At 51.4% G+C, this 21184-nt stretch overlaps 1 protein-coding gene across 1 annotated transcript; it reads right to left on the minus strand.

Moving 5' to 3' along the window:
* Positions 1-48: 48 nt before the first annotated feature.
* Positions 49-15483, minus strand: EPHA1 (EPH receptor A1; the record flags this gene model as incomplete). The annotated part of the gene is made up of 18 exons (XM_081102665.1): positions 49-387; positions 469-624; positions 2038-2231; positions 2493-2642; positions 2817-3023; positions 3145-3206; positions 3375-3560; positions 4393-4530; positions 5384-5442; positions 5662-5758; positions 6394-6544; positions 6759-6886; positions 7019-7363; positions 7644-7799; positions 8023-8413; positions 9215-9493; positions 14379-14443; positions 15399-15483. The coding sequence occupies 18 exons, from the start codon at positions 15481-15483 to the stop codon at positions 309-311; spliced, it is 2928 nt and encodes a 975-aa protein (XP_080958791.1). The 3' UTR covers positions 49-308.
* Between the last annotated feature and the right edge of the window lie 5701 nt (positions 15484-21184).

Genomic DNA, 21184 nt, shown 5'->3' on the forward strand with positions numbered 1-21184 from the left:
CTACAGATGGAGGAGACTGAGGGATAAAAAAGAACCAGGGGTCCAGGTGAAAATTCAGCTCCTGTTTACTTATAAAAATATATATGTGTGTACCTATATATATATTAAACCCCTCCTCCCAGCACGATGACTTTACTTATACCCCAACCTCCCTTTTGAAAACAAAGAGGCTCCCAGGCTCCAAAGGCAAGTTCCTCAGGGAAGCGTGGGCCGGAGCAGCACCAAGGCCTGGTAGGCTGAGGGAAAGGACTTGAGTGACCCTGGCCCCATCCTTGCTTCCTGAGGACAGGATGCGGGGAGGGGAGGGCTCAGTCCTTGAATCCCTGAATACTGCAAAGAATGCGCTTCTGGTGTCCTGGCAGCGTGATCCCCATCTGCACCAGGTCCCTGTGGTCAAGGAAAGGGGTTTGTGAGTATGCGGGCTCAAACCCCAGCAACCCTCCCCTGCCGGGTCCCCAGGGTCCTCACTCGGCCGTCAGGTCCAGTACACACTCCATGGTGTCCAGCCCAGCTGAGCGGAAGTTCAGAATGTAGCGTTTCATGCGAATGGACTCCAGCCACTCGGGGACGCTTCGATAGGGGATCCCGTCTGAGCCGCTAAAGCTGGGGAGGCGAAGGGTTACCCTGTGGGATGGGATGGGGACTACCTTAGTCATGTGAGGGGAGGGGAGGGGAGGGCTGTCTTCTGCTTTCCTGAAACCTGGGCCTAGCCTGTGAGCATCTGGGGCCAGCATTCAAATTGGTGTCTGGGCACAGAGATTATCTAGACTTTGCGGATTAGCCAGGCCATTGTCTGTGAACCCATTTCCTGGCCTGTTTCCTGGTGCACGCACAGCAGAGGGCAGGCTGACAGTAATGGGGGAGGTGGCAGCCCCGAAAAGTTCCAACACAAGGTTACCATCAGTCCATCTCCACTGGAGTGGCCAGTTCTGGGAATGTATCACCTATCCCAGCTGAGAAGGAGCAGAGGCCTGGACCCGGGTGTGGTCCTGCCTCCAGGGTGGTCCCCTGAGTTCTGGGAGCAGCCCTGATTGCCACCTCCAACCTTGGCTGTTACTCTTGCACTCTGACACCCACAATACAATGAGTGTTCCTGTACAAAAGCCAGCCAGAGCCAAAAACCATTAGCAAAGTAAATCTACTGGGGGAAACATATCCAACATTCCAGAAAGATTAGCACATGTGGTCGGTCTCCAGTGTACGAGGGAGTTGTGCTCCAAAAGATAGTTGCAAAAGTTGGAACTTGGAGCACATTTTCTCCCAGAAACAAGGTTATATATGGTGGTTTGATACAGAGGCCAGTACGCCAAGGCTGGTTTACCCGATAAAGCATGTGAAGTCCGGCCTTGCCCGTCTCCCCCACCTTCCCTGGCCCCACCAGTTCCTTCTCTACATCCTGCCAATGTTTTTAGTAAAATGCAATTCTGACCATGTTCCTCTCGGGCAGTTTTTTAAAAACTGGTCAGTAGTTCTCTGTGCTCAGGATAAAGTCCAAACTTCTTAGTGGAGCTTGTACTGACCTTCCTTGTATTGACCCTCCTACCTCTCCAGCTTCATCTCTGACCACTATTCCTGAACTGGGTGCTGTTGTCACCCTACATTATTTGCAATCAGCCCACCCACAGCTCCCCAAACCCATGCTTGGCACATGATCTGGGACTCTTTCCAGACCCCACAAGGCTGCCCTTCGCAGTCAGGAAACTCAGTCTACTGTCCATCACTTAACATCACTTCTGTCTTCCCCACCCCAATCTAAGTGACCAAGCTCCCTGGGGCAGGTGTCAGGTGTAAGCCCTGCTTATATTTGCTTCCCATCTCACTGTTTGCTTCCTGTCTTCTATCAAACTACAGCTGTCAAGGGTGGGACCAAATCTTCATCAAGGTGGCCACTCCCCCGGGTTGCACACTGCGGTTATGCCTCCTATGCTGGACTCTGTCTGGAGGTTTGCAGGCCCAGCACTTGGTGGATGTGGCTGAATGCCCATTTTCATTCTAGATCTGCCCTCTAAATCCCTTTGTCCTCCCCAGCGTGGTTACTTGGGATCAAAGTTGGCCATGGTCCGCAGGGTGTGGGGGGTGTTCAGCAATCGCTCCAACTGTGTCTTTAGCTGGTGGAAGTGAGGCCGATGGTCACGGTTGTAGGCCCAGCAGTTCTTCATTAGTTCATAGAGAGCAGCAGGGCAATCCACAGGAGGGGGCAGCCGGTACCCATCCTTAATGCTCTTCATTACCTACGGCAAGGGAGGCCCGAGGTAGGAAGCTAACCTGACAGCCCTTAAGAAATCTCTGTTCATGCAAGATCATTGCAAAGGAGCCTCTAACCTCCCTCATCCTCACCCCTGAGCACTATTAAGAACAGGGTGTGAGGCAAAGGGGACCAGAGGGGACAGAAGTGCAGAAAAACTGGGGGTGAAGAAGAAGAAATAAGGATATGTGCAGGAAGATCCATAGGAGGATTTGGAGAGACCACTGTGAGGAGTACCCGGGCTCACCTCCTGATTGCTCATCTCCCCATAGGGCTTGTCCCCAAAGCTCAGCACCTCCCACATCACAATCCCAAAGCTCCACACGTCACTGGCTGTGGAGAAGATCCGATCAGCAATGGCTTCAGGTGCTGTCCAACGGATGGGGATCTTTCCTCCCTAATAGGGCATGTAGGACAGAAAAGTGATATGTTTCAGGGCATGGAGGACAGCCACCATGAAGTCATTGTGTCCACAGGAGCATGCGTCCTGTATTTGTTGTAGAGGAGTGCCTGTATGCATGGCATAAAATAGTGTGTGCAAATGTGTATACGGTGAATAAAGGGCTCTCACCTGAGTTTCATAGGTACCATCTTTGTTGTCCAGGAGACGGGTAAGGCCAAAGTCAGACACCTTGCAGCACAGGTTCTGACTCACTAAGATGTTCCTGGCTGCCAGGTCCCGGTGGACATAATTGTGGTCACTGAGGTAGGTCATACCAGATGCAATGCCCAGCAGCATGGCCACCAACTGTGCAGGGACCAGCTGGTCCTCCCGCTCCTGCAGCAGGGTGAAGGGGAGGGTTAGGGAATGGGCAGGGTTGCCTCTTCCCAGACCAGGAGTCAATACCCAGGGCTTCATGGTGCACCCCCCTTCCCAGCTGGTCCTCTGCCCTCCTCACCCTCAGGAAGGCATCCAGGGCTCCGTTCTCCATAAACTCCGTGATGATCATGATGGGTTTTCCTGAGACACAAAGCAGGTCACCATGGAAGCCTGCATCCCCATCTCCACCCAAAACCACCAGAACCAGATTTTCTACCCTTGGCAAAACAGCTTCCCTCCACTTCCTATGATCTCACCCCCCCCCTTTCCCTCCCCCCAATCCCCACTCCTGGAGACGAATCCTCATACTCTTTGTCACAACGCCTTCAAGGTGCAGAATGTGCGGGTGGTTAAATTGGCCCATGATTGTTGCCTCTCGAAGGAAGTTCCACCACTGGCCATCTGGAGACGTGTTCTTCAAGGTCTTAATGGCCACAGTCTTACAGTCCTGGCTGGGGATTCTCAGGGTCCCTTGATACACTTCCCCAAACTCTCCTGGGTGGAGAAAGAAACAGGATCATGGCCCAGTGCACTATCAGAGGGATGGATGACATCCTCTAGTCCCCCAGCTCTCTTTTCTTCTCTGGATCAGAAACCTGGTATGCCCTTTCTGGGACAAGGGCTAGGCTATACTTCCTGGGGAAGGAGACAGGAGTCCAGGAGAGAAGTACATTTCTATAACCTGTTCAGCTAACCCACTGTCTCCTGGGTTAGCATGGTTCTTGGAGAACAGTAGATGCTCTGTAAATGCTGGGTCAGTGGGCGCTGTGCTGTGGTACTGGGGTGTGTTCATCAAGGGCAGAGCACTAGTGACCAGAGAGGCTGCCCATTGCCACTCTCTTCCACAAGTTCCTCTGGACAAGCTTGGCTGGCGTGGCCACACAATCAGCAAGGACACTGCCAAGCTTTGTTCTCTGCTCAGTTCCATTTCCCCTGGTGACTCAAGGGATCAGGGCAGCCCAAGGACACTGGGCCTTGTTGGGGTAGAATGTGGGGTGAGGGAGGTGCTGAACCTCTCCCACGTTTGGGAACCATCTGAGAAGAGTCTGATCCTGGACACAGTGACTCCCCTATCGACAAGGATGATTTGTCTAATGATCTTTATCAAAAGCTCCATAACCACAGAGGCAGGCTGTGTATGAGGTGGGGCTATTCCAGGACACTCAATAAGGGGGCTGTACGTGACCACAGCAGTTCAAGAAGACAGGGTCGGGCAGAGAGGAATTCATCTGGGAGCTCTGGGGCCAGAGAGGCCAGTGGGGCTCTGCAGGGAAGGCCAGAAGGAAGTGGCTCTGTGCTGCCACCCAGAGGAAACAGCAGAGCTCACCTCCCCCTATGACAGTGTCCACGATCAGCCAGGCTGGATCCAGCTCCTGGGTGAAGTCCAGGGCCCCCCGGGCAGGGTCCTCATACGTCATGGGTTCCGCCAGGAGGTCCACGTAAGGCTTCAGCCTCTGCTTGTCCCCTGCGGGGAGAACAGGGAAGGCTCGGCCACAGGAGCACCAACTGCAGGGCTCAGGAGTAATGGGGGGAGGGGCTGGCAGCAGACCTCGGACTTCTCATTCTTCTTGTTCCCTGAGGAGTCCTGTTTTGGCTGAAGTGGGAGAAAGTCTCTATCCTCAGCAAGGAAGCCTCCACAGCCAGCTTTTCTTCCTCCTGTCTATGCGCAAAGCTCCTGTGTCCTCGCCCTCTGAGGCCCAGAGCAGCGGGCCAGAACCCAGACCCAAGAGTGTTCACGACCTCAAGTGCCCCAGCCTTCCCCTGGCTCGTTGACCCAGGCTTCACATGCCTTCCTCCTCGCCCCGGCTTGGCCTCTGCTTGCCATGCTCCTGCAATCACTCACGCCTCGTTCACATTCCCAGGCAGACCTCACTCCCGCCCACTACTTGGATGGACTGCTGACCCCCCTATTTGGGGCCACCTAATGAGGTGACCAGCAGGAAGCCCATATGCCTTGGAGGACTTCAGGGAGCCTGTCAAGCAATCCCATTTCTGCCCAGCCTCAGCCCAGACCAGGGTGGGGGAGGCTGCCTAGAGCCCGGGTATTGGTACAGTGGCACCAACAGCTAACAGGTAATTGCACAGAGCCTCTGGGGCACCGTCAGTACAAAGTTAATTAACCAAAGTTAATTAGGTAGCAAAACACAAGAAACCTAAAGACAATAGAGCTCACTTGTGCCCCCAGAATTGGGTTCCTCGGTTCTATCCCAGGGGCACCTCCCAACGTATATGCAAGTGCGCACACACACACACGCACACGCTCACACACACACACACACACACACACACACACGTGCGCGCAGCTGCTCCTAGCTCACCTCTGTTCACACTGGTGACACAATCAAGCTGCCTCTGCTGATGTCGTTGTCGACGTTTCCTGTGGGTGAGGGTGGGGGTGTGGACAGTTTATTCAGGGTCGTGGTCCTGCATCAGGGACCCAATGGCCTTGGCTGAGTTTTCCCCAGGGTGCAGGGTGAAGGTGGGGGCACAGTGGAGCTTTGGTATTAGGGGGTGGGAGGGTCGTTGGGGCTGCATTCAAGGCCTTCTGCCAGACAAGGGACCCAGGATGGTGGCTGGGGAGGGGCAGGAGTAGCACCTGGAACGGAAGACAAAGATCCCGACCAGCAGTCCCACGCCCAGCAGCATCCCGAAGATGATGGCCACGATCTCGCCTCCAGTCAGGCCCCTGGGAACTGTGGCACACAGGTGAGGAAGTCTGGGGGTCAGAGTCCACGGGGATGAAGGAGGCCAGAGGGGCAAGCCCGGGGAGACAGGTGTGTGAGAGAGAGAGCGCGAGCGTGGAAAGGGCTGCCCTCAGGGGTCTGGCTTGGGCTGCCTGCAGCTGGGTACTCACTGAGCCTTTAGGACAGCGGTTCTCAACCTGTGGGTCGCGACCTCTTTGGGGGGTCAAACGACCCTTTCACAGGGGTCGCCTAAGACCATTGGAAAACACATATATAATTACATATTGTTTTTGTGATTCATCACTATGCTTTAATTATGTTCAATTTGTAACAATGAAATTGGGGGCCACCACAACATGAGGAACTATATTAAAGGGTCGCGGCATTAGGAAGGTTGAGAACCACTGCTCTAGGAGATCTGAGGGTGCTGTGTCAGAAGTATCCAGAGTCAGAAGGTGTGTGTGCGATCACCATGGGAGGGGGCTGGTGTGAGTCTCCCCTGAAGCAGCTTCTGCGTGAGTGTGGAGCTTGTGTGCACGCGCGTGTGCATGGAGAGAGAGGAAGGGTCACTGACTGGAACAGGGTCCCAGAAGCCTCCCTGGGACAACAGGTGTTTGGAGCAGAACAAAGGATGAGCCACCCACCTGGTGGGCTGGTCCGAAACTCATGGTCAGGAGAGAAAGGGCCAGGGCCCAGCGGGGTCAACATTCGGACCCTGACGATGTACGTGGTATCTGGCTGCAGTTCAGTCAGCAGGACCCTGGGTTCTAGTACCATCTGGTACCATTCTTCACCCTGTGGGTGAGGGACTCCTGTTGACTGGGCCGGGCAGAGCCAGACATGGTGGAGGTGAGGGGCGGTCTTGGGAGCAAATAGGGAGGGGGGGTTGGCAAATAGTCATGGCAGGGCTCTGTGTGGGCTTTTGTCCCAAGAGAGCCATCCTGCACCCCAGGGTAGAGTGTTGGGGTGTGCAGGGCATGGACATGGAGACTCTCAGCTGTGTCCTCACCTGGTTCAGCACATGTAGTTCATAGGTCAGGTTCCCGCTAGGGCTTCGGGGTCGGGACCCCGCCCAGGTCAGCTCCAGCTGCCTGGGCTCCTTCCTCACCAGCCTCAGGGACAGGCCTGGTGGTGACTCTGTAAGTCCAGAGGGTGCCAGCGCATTTGGAAGGAAAGAGGAAATAACTCGAGGAGCTGTTCAATGGCTTCCTGCCCCCCAATGTGCTCTTGCGGTTTCCTCTGGGGCCAACCCCTCCCCGGGCCCCTCACCTGTGTGCCCCATGTGGACGCTGAGCCAGGCGCTGGCGGGCTTGGAGCTGTCCAACCCTGACACTCCATTGTGGGCTTCAACGTGAAAGGTGTAGTTGGCGTAGGGTTCAAGGCCCTCGACGCGCACAGCAGGCATGGTGAGCTCGCTGGCCCCGGGGGAGAAGCGCACATTTCCCGCACAGGGCTGGCAGGGGGCTTCGCCTTGCACTGCTCCCCGACACTGAGAACACCCCACGCTGTATCTCACATCCTGGCGCCCCCCCATATCTGCTGGGGGTGCCCAATGCAGGGAGAGCTGAGTCTCCGAAACAGAGAAGCTCAGGTTTTGAGGGACTGAGGGGGGACCTGTGGGAGAAGAGGGGCCATCAGTAGGAGCCCAGGCTGCTGGCTCCCCACCACCCCAATTCTTGAAGTCCTCCAAAGGCCACCACGAAATTTTACTACTGTTGAGGAAATTTTACTCTGGCTCTGCTTTCTTCCAGAAGGAGCAGGGGCAGGGGAGAGTCTTGCAGTGACTGGTTCAGTGCCCAGTACCTGATCAGCTCTGGGCAATTCCAGCCTAACCCGGGCTGAGCAAGGGTCTCACACCTCCTCACAGATGGCCAGGCCCTGCGCCAGGACTCACGTGTGCACGCCGCCTGTGGGCCCTCCCCGGGGGCTCGGTAATGGCCGCTCTCACAGGTACAGAAGGTGGCCCCCTCAGACTCAGCCATGCTGTGTTGGGGGCACTTGAGACAATGGGGTGAGTCCACATTTGCCCGGTAGGAGCCACTTGGGCAGGCTGGAGAGAGAATGCACAGAGCTGCGGTTGTCCCATGTTTTACAGGTAGAATCGCACCCTTCCCCCATCCCTGTAGTGGAAACACCCCTGCATGTGTCTCTTTGGGGCCCTCAGACACTCACTCAGTTAAATAATCTCTTACCCTCCCTCCTTTGGCAACTTGGACAGTGTCTCCCTCCTCCAAGTCCCTGCAGGTTGTCACCACCTCCTTGAGTCTCCTTACCATGGCATCCCTCTCCGCCTTCCTCATAGCCAGGCTCACAGTGGCACCTCCCCACTGGCACCAACCACTCGCCTTCAGAGCTGCAGTGCATGCGGGGTGCTCCTGAGGGGCTGGCCTGGGCGTGGGGCAAGCAGGTCCCCGCCACTTCTACCAACTTGGCAGGTCTAGGCAGAGTGTCAGGGAACTGGGCTAAGCCATGCACAGCCTCGGGGCAGCGCAGGTAGAACACCCGTACGGACACCAGGGTCATGCAGGCCCCCGGGTTTTGGAAAGCGAGGTAGAGGCCGCGGCCGGTCAGGAGGCCCAGGGAGCAGCGCTCCGTGTTCATTTTCACCAAGCGTGACGCAAGGTCTCGGATGGTGAAGCTCTCGTCTGCAGCCACCGTGGTGACCTGGGAAAAGGTGGGGGCAGAGGGGAACAATCTCACAACAATGATCCTCTGAGGTGGGATGAATAGCCATCCCCGTCTAACCGCTGAGGAGACCAAGGCTAGGAGAGGTTCGAGACCCACACAGCTGGGTTTGGAATCTAGGCAGTGGGGCTACAGCTCATATCACTTCCGCTATTTGAAGTTGTGGCCCCACCTCAGTGGCAAAGGGGTGATCAGGTATAAAGTGTGTCAGGACTAATTTAGTACTAATAACAAACTTTACAGCATCATCTCTTTGGGAAACAAATGTGAGCACATCCTATAACCATATGCTCCTAACCCTTCCGCACCTCAGCATATTTCTTGAGTAGGAAAGGAAGGGGTGACACGAGAGAGAGCCTGCAGAGGACTGTCTTCCTACACCACTCTAACAATACTCATGGGGATGGGGCGTGCAAGGACGTCGTGGATACTAACAGAAGAAGCTGAAACACCTCTCCCCTGCCTCCACCATGCTGTTATCTTAGCGGATGCCTGCAAAGCCTCTGCAATCGACGAGGCTGGCACTATGATCATTATGTTAAGACAAGGAAACCAAAGCTCAGAGAAGTTAAGTAATGCACCCCAAATCGGGACACAGCAGAAAAGGCACTCAAATCCAGTTCCTCCAAACTCTAGTCCCACCGTCTTTTCAATTATCTGACACCTAGACCCTCTTCCTGTTTCTGGCACCTTCTCTTTTTCTTAGCTGAGTGGGCACATGGAAAGGAGTGAGGCAGGGAGCAGGGTCAGGACCGAAATGGCACTGAGGAGTGAAAGTACCTTCTGGAACATGGACCTTCGGAGCTGAACGCCAACGTCCTGGTCACTCTGCATGTACAGAAGGTTGAAGGTCTCCTTGCAGCCTAGAGGCCCGGCTTCCCCGAAACTCTTACAGTCCCGCATGGTGAACTGAAGCTCCACAAAGACTTGAAAATCCTCCTCCCCCCGGTAGATCCAATTGGAACGAAGCCAGTGGTCAGTGTCTCCTCCTTCTTGTACTGCGCAGTCTTGGAACATGTAGAGGGGTGTCCCATTCAGCATCTGCTGCATCTTGCTCCACTGCCAGAGGCAAGTCAAAGTCACATTCCCAGTCATCATCTGCTCCCCAAACCCCCATTTTCTAGAGCTGACGGTGGGGAGGTCAGTGTCAAAGTCCCCCAGGTTCATGCTATTTGTCCTGCCTGCTCCCCACCCCTCATCCCCAGGATAGTAGGTTAAGTATTAGGGTCGTGGATTTATTTGGATATAGGACAGGCAATACAATACCCCTTTTACCTGCCTAGCCAGCCATTGTCCCTTCTGTTAGCTCACCCCAGGTGCAAGTGTCTGAACACTAATTTTGACCTATTTCATCAGTAGAGCTGTAAAGTACCGCAAGGACAGACTTTCATAGCAAAAGCTTATTCAGAAAGCCTTTCTGCCTACTTAGAGAGCAAGAGGCAGCAAAGAACTCTTCTGTCGCCCTAGCTGGTTTGGCTCAGTGGATGGAGCGTCGGCCTGTGGACTGGAGGGTCCCAGGTTCGATTCCGATCAAGGGCATGTACCTTGGTTGCAGGCACATCCCAGTAGGGGGTGTGCAGGAGGCAGCTGATCGATGTTTCTCTTTCATTGCTGTTTCTAACTCTCTATATCTCTCTCCCTTTCTCTCTGTAAAAATCAATAAAATATATTTTTTAAAAAAGAACTCTTCTGTATAAGGGAATCTCTGCCCTCACTGGTGTGGCTCAGTTGGTTGATGTACTGAAGAGTCACCAGTTCAATTCCCAGTCAGGGCACATGCCCAGGTGGCAGCTTGATCCCCGCTGGGGAACGTGCAGGAGGCAGGTGATTTGTTTCTCTCTCACATCGATGTCTCTCTCTCCCTTTCTCTCTCTCTAAAGAAAAAAAATCAAAAACATATTTTAAAAAACAATAATAATAAGGGAATCTCACCCCTTCCAACATGTGTTCCAGGAATGGCCACCATTGAAATCAGCAACTAAGACATCCTCCCCCCTTAATTTCTTTTTTTTTTTTTTAATATATTTTATTGATTTTTTACAGAGAGGAAGAGAGAGAGATAGAGAGTTAGAAACATCGATGAGAGAGAAACATCGATCAGCTGCCTCCTGCACACCTCCCACTGGGGACGTGCCCGCAACCCAGGCACATGCCCTTGACCGGAATCGAACCTGGGACCCTTCAGTCCACAGGCCGACGCTCCATCCACTGAGCCAAACCGGTTTCGGCCCCCTTAATTTCTTTTACATTAAAAGAATTTTAAACTTTGTTAATAATGGCTAGTTCTAATATCATGCTTCCCATGGGTTAGTCACAGTTGTAAGCACTTCCAATGAGGAAACTGAGTCACAGCCAAGTTAAATGACTTGCCCAAGGCATTCAGCTATTATGAGGCAGAGCTGGGATGTGGAACCAGGCCCTCTAGGCTTCTGAGTTATGCTATTAATTATTATGTCTTTATGTGATTATTATAAAAAGTCAAAGGACGAAAATTAGCATATATTAAAAAGTGAAAGTTCTACCATCTATTCACCCCACTGCCAGAGGAAGCCACTCTTAACAATTTGGAGTAAAACTTCACAATTTTCAGTACCTCACAAGCATGTGAACTCTCGGCAGCGGGTTTGAATGCTTGTGTCTGAATGTTTTACTATGTGTGTACGTGTTCAACATAAATGTGGGTTTTTTTAAACATACATGTGTTATTCTGTAAGCTGCTTTTTGTTTTTTGAAAAATGTTCACATGAGTATATATAGATCTACCTAATTCTTTTTAGCAATCCATAAAATAATTGTCCATTGTATAGATGTACCAGAATTTATTTAACCATTCGCCTATGGTTGCACATTTAAGTAGCTTCTAGGGTTTTGTTTTGTTTTTTAGTAACCATGTACAGATTTCTATCAAAACTCTATAGAACTGCTGAAACCGGTTTGGCTCAGTGGATAGAGCATCGGCCTGCGGACTGAAAGGTTCCAGGTTCGATTCCGGTCGGGGGCATGTACCTGGGTTGCGGGCATATCCCCAGTGGGAGATGTGCAGGAGGCAGCTGATCGATGTTTCTCTCTCATCGATGTTTCTGACTCTCTATCTCTCTCCCTTCCTCTCTGTAAAAAATCAATAAAATATATTAAAAAAAAAAAAACTCTATAGAACTGCTGTATCAAAGGGTAAACACATTTCATAAGGTAGTGCCAAACTGTCCTCCAAAAAGACTTTATCAGTTTATACTTCCACCAACAATGCCTGAGGGCTCATTTCTCCAAAGCTCATCAACACTAGATATTAATAATTTTCTTACTTTTGGCCAATCTTATGGACAGGACACAGCTTCTTGCCATTTTAATTTACATTTCTTTGAGAGGTTATACATTTCTCTTTTATTCACTGGCTATTTGTATTTTTAAGCAATTATCTGTTGTCTGATATTCTCCTGTTTTATTTATGTATTTATAATGAAATTAATTGGGGTGATCTATTATTATCTTTTGATTGTTCATTTGGATGAATTTTTAAAAAATATTATAGGCATTAATCATTTTCTTGAAATGCATGTTTCAAATAGTTTCTCCCTGTCTGTCACACCACTTTACTTTGCTAATAGTATCTTTGATGTTGACATTATTTAACATTTTACTATAATAACATCTATAATCTTTCCCTTTATGATTTTGGAGATGTGTTTGTTTGGGAAGCTCTCCTATTCCAAACTTATAAAGATATTCTATATTTTCTCCTAATAATTTTGTAGGTTTGGTTTTTAGGTCTAGATTTTAATCTCCCTAGAATCTATTATTTTTTGTGTATAGTGTGAAGTGGAGATGTAATTTTGCCTTCTTTATTTTAACTATAGACAAACAATTGTCATTTTATTGATGATTTTATACTTTCCACATTGATTTGCAATTCCAATGTTATCATACTAAAATCTCATATACGTGGACTTGTTTTTTGAAGTTTCTATTCTGTTCCATTGACCTGAGTATTCTTGTGCAATGACACATGCTTTCATTACAGTTGCTGTATAGTATGTTCTGGTGTTTAGGCAAGTCTCCCATTTCATTATTCTTTCTTTAAAATATTAGCTATTTGTAAGTATCCCCCCTGCTGTATGAATGTAAGAAATAAACTCCAAAAATCTGTATTTTGGTTGAAACCCCTTATTTTATAGGGAAGAGACTACGAGACCCTTACCTGAGAGAGTTCACTTTCCCAAGGGCTTTCACTCCATTATAAAGCCGGGGCATTCATGGCTACTCTCAGCTCTGGGAAAAGGCAAGAAACTAGGAATTTGGGATGCGTGGGGCAGAAGCAGAGTTTTGCATTATGCTAGGTAATTCACAGATTGGGCAAGGGGTGTCGAAGCACTGAAGCTGGGCCGATAGAAGGCACCAGGAGCCTGTTTGTAAGAGGCAGCTGTGATGAGGAAGCCAAGTGTAAGGCATGCATGTGGTGGAGGGCAGGTGGGAGGGCGGTGGGTGGTTAATGCGCAGCTCATTAGCTCGCCTGCAGCTGGAGCCAGGAGAAGCAGATGTTCCCAGCTGTAACTTGCCTCTCCCAGTTCCAGCGGTGAGCTGAGCAAGAGGGAGAAACAGCTGCCCAGGATCAGCCACAAGGATCCTTTCACTTATCACTCAGGCACTGCTGGCTGCTACGTGGGTACATTCTGGGGAGCCTGGACCTCAGTGTGTGTTTTGAAAAGATGAGAAGGAGGACAGAGGACAAGCAAGACAGTGGGAGTGTGTAACCGCTGCTGTCTTCTTGCCCTCCTGGTGCTGTTTAGCCTGAGCTTCCAAAGGCACCTGGCTTCCCTCTGGCCCAATTAGGGAAGAGTTATTTGGGTGAAGGTGGCAGGGGCACAGCGAAGGCCCTAGTGGGAGCCAGCAGGTGGACCTGTAGCCCTCATTGTGGGGTGATTAGCTGGTTTATGAGATGAGGCGCCTATTAGGGTTGGCCTAATCCAGGATTTTCCAAGCAGCCCCTCCTGTAGGATACATTATGGTTTAGACTATTAATTCTAATTACAGGCTACTCTGTGGGAGAGCTGAGATTGAGCCAGGACCCTAGGACCCAGAGGGAAAGAATGCAAGTCACACCAACCCCAGAAACAGAGGCCGATTCCTACTGGACTAGGAAAGGGAAAAGGGGGTACCCAGAGAACAGGGTTTAGGACCAGAGGGAAGAGAGACCTAAGGCGAGAGTCCGGGAAGCTGAGGCACCTGGGCTGGCTTCCCACAGTTCCTGGACAGGTTTGCAGAGAGGCCAAAAGGTGTTCTGTGGGACTCATAAGATCCTACCTCTGCTCACTGGGTTTTAGGAATATCCAAGGGACTTGGAGCAGACTTAAACAGCTGGAATGCATGGTGTGCCGGCACTGGGGAGGATGGAGGAAGTACCACAGACTCTGGGACTTTTACTGAGGCAGCTTCTAATTTTGGGGAGTCACAGACCCATTGAAGAATGTGATGAAAACTCTGGTTCTCCTCTCCAGAAAAAAACGTCCACACACATACACAATTTTACCCCTTGGAACCTATCAGTGCAACTCCATAGGGATGAATGGACCTCAGTTGAGGATACTTCTCTGTTTTGTCTTAAACTTCAGCCATCCCCAGGATGGTCCTGTTTCTCCCCAGACGGTCCTCAGAGGTATTCAGCCCCCTGCCCCCCCCCCCCCACACACACACACATACACCCCCCACTGGGGCAGGGAGGGGAGGAGCCAGGCATTGAAGCATTCTCCATGGGGTGAAGCCCGATGGCCCCCCCACCCCCCTTTTCCCATTCAAAAGGCTCTCTGAGTCATCTTCCCTCCCCCTCCCAGAGGAGACACTTCCAGTTTTTCCTGCTCTTTTCTCTGTTCCTCCACCCACCTCTCCACCCCATTTCCCACTGGCCCTCAGCCTTGAGACATCCTAAGGCCTTCCCTCCCCTGACACTTACCCCATCCTCGGGATCCAGCAGCCAGCCCAACTCTCCCTGTGCGGTGCTCGTGTCCATCAGAGTGACTGAAGGTGGGGAGGAAAGAGGCCTGTCACCACGGGAGGAGGCCCCCCAAGTGCAGCACACATTCCTCATTCTGGGCCCCCAGCCCCGCAGGCTCCCACACCCTGTTTCTGACAGTTTGGACTTCCTGAGGCTTAGGGGAGTGAAGAGCCCCAAGGAGAACAGCCCGTTGTCCTTGAGAGTGTGACAGGAGGAAGGCAAAGTGGGACAAGGGTTGGAGGGCTGGATCTTTGACCCAAGTCAAGGCAGGCAGCATTGGGAAGAACTGCTACAGGCGGCTTGCACCCTCTCACTCCGCGGGGGAGCCATGGCTGCAGATGGAAGGGTGCATGGGTGAGACAGTTGCTCAGCCCCTGGGGGGGTCATGAGTAGGGAAAGGGAACCTCAGAGGTGGTTCCTGGGTAGGAGGCTCCCACCACTGGCAAAGGGTCTGCTCTGCTTGTGACTGGGGTTGTGGAGTGGGGTACAAGGCGCAGCTCTGAGTCTAGGAAGTTGGGGTAGCAGGGCTGGAAGGCTTGACCCCCCTACACCCCGAATTCCAACCCTTCCCCCAGCCGCAGGTCTCTCTGTCGCCCGGCTGAGGTTGACAATAAGGCGACTTCCCACCTCGGACTTCAGAGGGTACCGATCTCTGGGTTGGGCAACTGAGGCTGTGACTGCCTGGACACAAGCGCCCCCCCTTCCCCCCGCATTGCTGGGGTGGGGGTCTGGACGCTGCTCCTCGCACCCCACCCCCAGGCGCAAACTGCTGCCCAGCCGGGGGCGGGGATGACTGGCCCGTGAAAGCAGCTGTTTGGGGTCAAAGACCAAAGATCGGCCTGGCCAGTCGATGCCCTGGCGGCCGATAAAACGGGAGCGCTGGAGAGGGGCGCGCGGAGAGGCCTCCTGAGGAATGCCGGCTCCGGGAGGAGGGTGCCAGCCGGGCCAGGGGAGGGGGGACCGGGGCGGGGTCTGTACCTTCCTTGGCGCGCGCCCCCGGGGGCAGCGGGGTGCAGAGCAGCAGCAGCAGCAGCCCGAGCCCCAGGGGCCAGCGCCACTCCATGGCGCGGGGCCGGGACCCGGGACAGTGGCCCGCACGGCTGGCCCAGGTCGCGAGGACTGAGAGCCAAACAGGCCCGGGGGGGCGGGGGCGGGGGGCGGGGGCGGCGCTGGGGGCGGGGCCCCGGCCTCACCTGGATCACCTTCTTAAAGGGACAGTAGGGCAGGAAGGAAACTTGTTAGACAGGTAATAAACTTTGAAAACCGGAGGCGTCTTGACTGGAATGAGACCGCCGGCGCCGCCTAGTGGGTGGGATTAGGCATGGACTAACCCAGGCCTGATTAAATCTAACCCTACCACCCCAGCCTGGATCCAGCCTTTACCCCGATTCCACCTCGGACCTGAACTGCATTCACCCTGGTAACCCTCCCTCTCCCTTTCTTCAGGGCCCAGCACTGCCATCGACTCCGAGGAAGGCAGGGAAGGCTTAGACAACCACAGTGCAGGGCGGGGTCCGCCCTCAGAGAAGCACCTGGGAGTTTGGAGGAGGGCACCTTACCTGAGTCTTCAGGAAGTGGGGGTTGTGACTTGGGTTTTACGTGGCAGAGATTGGGAAAGGCATGAGCAAGGGCCCGAAGGCAGGGAGCCTCAAGGTGCGTTCTGGGAGTGGTGAAGGGACCAGTTTGACTGCTGGGGCACAGGATTTGTCTCGGGAGCCAGGCAGAAAGGCAGGTGTGGGCCAGAGCCGGGAAGGGCTTGGTAAACACGTTGAGGAGTTTGAACTTACCTTGCGCTTTACCGAGCAGACCAGAGGAGCGCCTGCTTTAGCCCTGCCTACTGGTGTCAACCCATAGACCTCCCAACTGCACGGAGAGAGCCTTATATTATATATAATAGCTGCTTATTCAGTTTCTACTTTCCATGCATTAAGCCTGAAAACATCAAAGAAGAGTGCGATAGTCCCTGCCTTGCCCTAAACAAGTAATTAGTCTGAGGAGTGTTGGGGGCTAGGGCAAAAGCAAGCACACTCAGTGATTAAAATGTCATGCAGGAGTGGACCCCAGTGGAGGTGCAAAACAGGGGTGACAGTTGCTCAAAGCTGAGTGCTGCATTCACTGAGAATGGGCAGCGGCCTCCACTCTCGGGGGCCCTAGCTTTCTACACCCCTCCCTGGCTCCATCTCATTTGGGTGAATCATTCATAGTTCTTCTGTTATTTAAGTTGTTGCATGTTTCAGTCACTGTGGAGGAAGGGAGGAGCACTCTAGGTGCTTACTTCATTTTTGAAAGTTAATACTTTTCAGAGATTCTTTTACAATTTTATTTTAAATACAGATAAATATAAGAAGAAAAGGGCTCATAATGACCCAACCCAGACTATCCTCACTGGCATAAAAAATTAAATGTAATGCGTGTATATTGGTTGGAAAATTTACATGGAACAGAAAAGAAACAGACGGGAAAGTCAAATTCTCCCTCTTCCCGTCCTCCAATTCCTGTCCCCAGAGTTTACCCCCATCAACTGTTCCTGTGATTCTCCCAGGACTTTCCCCCTTATATGCCCACCATCATGTTTCTCCCACACATACACACAGACAGGCCATGGGATCCAACGCTCTGCACCAGAGGCCTCCTAACAGAGAGCTTTGGGGGAGAAGGCGGAGGCCCCTGCAGGCTCACTGGGGTCAGAGCTCTGTGATTTCAGCGGGGAGGAATGGGTGAAGGGTGCACAGCCAACACGAGGGGGGAAATGGAGCAAGCTTTGGACAATTGCTGCTAGGAAAGCAGCCAGACTGTGGTGAGGTAATGCATGTGTGCATTGCTGTAGTTGTTAGTTACAAGACTCTGGGGACTCAAGGGGGTGGGGTGGGGGCTGCTCCTGGCAGGCAGAGGTGGAGTCAGAGGAGCCTAGCTTTTGTTTAAGATTGCTTCTCTGTCCCGGTCAGGGAGTATTGCTGGAGGGGAGTGAACGGTGAAAGCCCACCTCCTAACATCTAGCTGCTTTCAGCCAGATCCCAGTCGACAATTCCTCATTCCGGTTGTTGTGGGAGGAGGCACGCCTTTGATTTGGCCTCTGTCCTTAACTAGCAGTACAGCTTTTGTCAAGTTATTAACATGCTCTGGACCTGAGTTCCCTTAGGCATGGGTGATCTCTGAAGCCACTTCCAGGAAAGATGGTCGGATTCGGAGTCAGAAGACTTGGGCCGGCTCTTTCAGCCAGGAGGTGCCTCTGTTGCCTTAGCTGTAAAATGGGATTCATTGTGCCCACCTCCTTGGGTTCGTGTGATGATTCAAAGAGGAGAAAGTGCTTTGCTAACTGCAAGTACTGGACAGATGTTAATGTGCTGGGAGAAGAATGGGGCTGAGGGGCACCAGCGTTTCACCGCCCTAAAATATGCCTTTTGGGAATTTGATTTTAAGCTGGTTATTAAGAAGCAAAAGACTCAGAAAGTATCTTTGAGCCCTGGCCGGTTTTTCTCAGTGGTTAGGCAGGGGTGGGCAAACTTTTTGACTCGAGGGCCACAATGGGTTCTTAAACTGGACCGGAGGGCCGGAACAAAAGCATGGATGGAGTGTTTGTGCGAACTAATATAAATTCAAAGTAAACATCATTACATAAAAGGGTACGGTCTTTTTTTTTTTTTTTTTTAGTTTTATTCATTTCAAACGGGCTGGATCCAGCCTGCGGGCCGTAGTTTGCCCACGGCTGGGTTAGAGTGTCGGCCTGCGGACTGAAGAGTCCCGGGTTCAATTCCAGTCAAGGGCATATGCCCAGGTTGCAGGCTTAATTCCCAGTAAGGGGTGTGCAGGAAGCAGCTGATCAATGATTCTCATCATTGATGCTACTATCTCTCTCCCTCTCCCTTCCTCTCTGAAATTAATACAAATATATATATATATATATGTATATTTTTTTTTAAAAAAAGAAAGTATCTTTGATCTTCCTTTCTTACCTACCTCAAGGACTTCGGATAGAAAACTTGCGTAAAGGAAGAGAGCATCATGTTAGCCTCACAGTCCGTGTAAACTTACTGTGGCCGACGGGGGAAGTCTGGCCAAGACTGCTTGTTGAGCCCCCTGTGCCCCTCTGATTTTGGGTTGTCCTGTAAGAATTTTTTATTGCCACGTTTGCTCTTTCTCATCTACCTGTGAATTGCTTGCTACCCTTTAAAATCTCTGCCACCCCCCACCTTTGTCCAAGATTGCATATACTAGTAAACCTCAACTGCCCAGTGGGTCTTGGGTCTCATATCTTATGGCACTCCCCCCCCGCCAGCATCCCCCCCCCCCCCTCCAGTGTGCATTTGTAATAAATTTTGGACATTTTCTCCTGTTAATCTGTCTCGTGGTGATTTGATTTTTAGCCCAGCTAGAACTTAGAAGGTGGGAGAAGAGTTATTTTCTGTGCCCCCACAAGGCTACAGACGACTTACTGAGTTGCTCTTTACTGAGGCCTCCCAGGTCACTCCCAAAGTGACACAACCTCTGTGACTAAGGCATCCATTTTTTTTTCTTTTAAAAGCAATTATATTACAGGATAATTTGCATAAAATAAATTGTACCCATTCCAAGTGTACAGTTGAATGGGTTCTGACAAGTGCACATGCCCTGATAACCACCACCTCCATCAAGTTACAGAACACTTTCATCACCCAGAAAGTTCCCTCCTACTCTTTGCAGTCATCCCCACCTCTGGCCCCAGGCTTCCTGTCAGGCTAGATACCTTTTTCCTTGGTCCAGAATTTGACTGGCTTTGTCCCTTCAGCATGAGCCCTAAGGCCCAGCCACATTGTGGGCATCAGCAGTTCGCTCCCTCTGCTTGTTGACCAGTATTCCCTCTGTGGGTGCCCTAGACACCCTGGCTCCTTGCTGACCTGGGCTAAGGTAGATTCCATCCCGCCTGGGTCAAGGCCTTGTATGTCCATAAGCTCTGGTTAAAACCCTGCTTAGTCAGGAGGGTAAATCCAGTAAGCTGCCGGCAACCAGGAGGAGAGCATCAGTACAAATTAGTTTATCAGACTAGTGTCATGATAAACTAAAGGGCCTGCATGAATGGGACCCAAACGACTTTGTTGGGATTTCACGGGGGCTGGCCTGCACTTGTAGGCAACGGGATTCAGGAGACCTTGTGGGCGGTGGGGAGTGGAGAAACAGCCCTCTCCGTATAGCATTCGGTGGACTCTGCATATCTCTGATCATCAGGCTAGTTTGGTCCTCCCGTTTGCTTCTGCCTCACTCTTTCCTTTCTGTTCTCTGACCCTGCTCTGCCATGGGCAGCAAGGGAGGGATGCTCACAACTACCATTTATTACAGCGCCTACACAGGCTGCTGGGCGCTTCACATGCATGTTTCATTGACTTCTCACACCAACACTTTAAGGAAGGTATCATTAGCCTCATTTTATAAGTGGAAAAACCCGAGGCATAAGGAGTTGAAGCTACTTGTTCAAAATCACTCAGTTGCAAAACCAAGGTTTGAACCCAGTTCTGTCTGACGCTGAGGCCTGGGGCCCCCACTCAGGGTCTCCAGAGTCCCAGAAGGTAGTGAATGCCTCGCTTTTGTCTAACTCCCTGTTTCTGCCCCCCCACCCGCCCCACCCAAGGTAGCCAGTATTTTGCTTTAAAACACCATGAACAGAATAATAATAATAATAAAAAAAGTAAAACACCATGGATTGGGTTTCCCCATTTTTGAACGTTATAAAATGCAATCATCTGATATGTGTCCCTGGTGTCTGAGTTCTTTAATTTACTTAAGTTTGGGAGATTTACTCATGTGGTTGGTGCTGATTCATTCTCATTGCTGTATGCCCTTCCATTGTATAACGAACACCTTATTTTTTTAAAGACCTCTTGACTTGTGGTTAAGCATTCTACACTTGAATTGCTGCACTGGGCAGCTCCCTCCGTTTATCCGGCTAGTCTGGGTGTCTCCAAAGGAGGCTTAATCTTCCCAGAAGGCACTTCCATTTTTAAAGGAGACTTTTTGTTAGCCCCATGGCTCCTTAATGGCTAAATATATGAAGAGCTGGCTGTGAGCAATGCCACGGGGCCACAGTGACCCCCCTCCACCTCCGTCTCTTCCTCCACGTAGTCCCTTTGCCAAGGGGAAAACAGCCGATATTGTTAGGCAGCTGCAACTCTTCATTGCAGGCATAGGGATATTTTGAGATAGAGGCAGTTTGAAATTTTCTCTGGGATGTCAAGAGCAAAGGTCCTGATGTTGTCACTTCATAGCGTGCAATCCTTGGGCAAATCATCTAACTCTTTTGAGCTTCAGCCTCCTCATCTACTAAACAGGGGAAATGGTGATAAGTACCTACCTCACAGTATATAAGGCAATTATGAAAATGAAAAGGTTTCGAGCAAAAGCTCCGAGTACTGCCGTACAATCTGTGTCCTCTTGCACAGGGTTATTTGTAAACTAGGTCTGAAGGATAAAAGCAAGTGTTTGCTGAAGAAGGAGACTGAGTAGCATCAGCCCCTGAGTTAAAAGAGATGTTTGGTTGAAGCTTGGATCTCAGGAAGAGGCAAAAGAAGAATGAAGAAAGAGCGCAGAGAAATCACTCAGAGATGATGAGGCACTGTGGGGATAAATGCCACTCCAACACTTTGGAGCATATTGTAACTCTTCCTGCATTTGCTCTTTAAAAATTTTGTGTCTATATTTGCCATATTAAAATCCTCCACAGCATTCTGTTTGTTTTAGGAGAAAGAAGGCAGTGGAGAAGCTGTGAGCCTGCATTGCATTCCAGCATGGACCAC

Source organism: Myotis nattereri (assembly GCF_964212035.1).
Source record: "Myotis nattereri genome assembly, chromosome: 11".
NCBI classification, from domain to species: domain Eukaryota; kingdom Metazoa; phylum Chordata; class Mammalia; order Chiroptera; family Vespertilionidae; genus Myotis; species Myotis nattereri.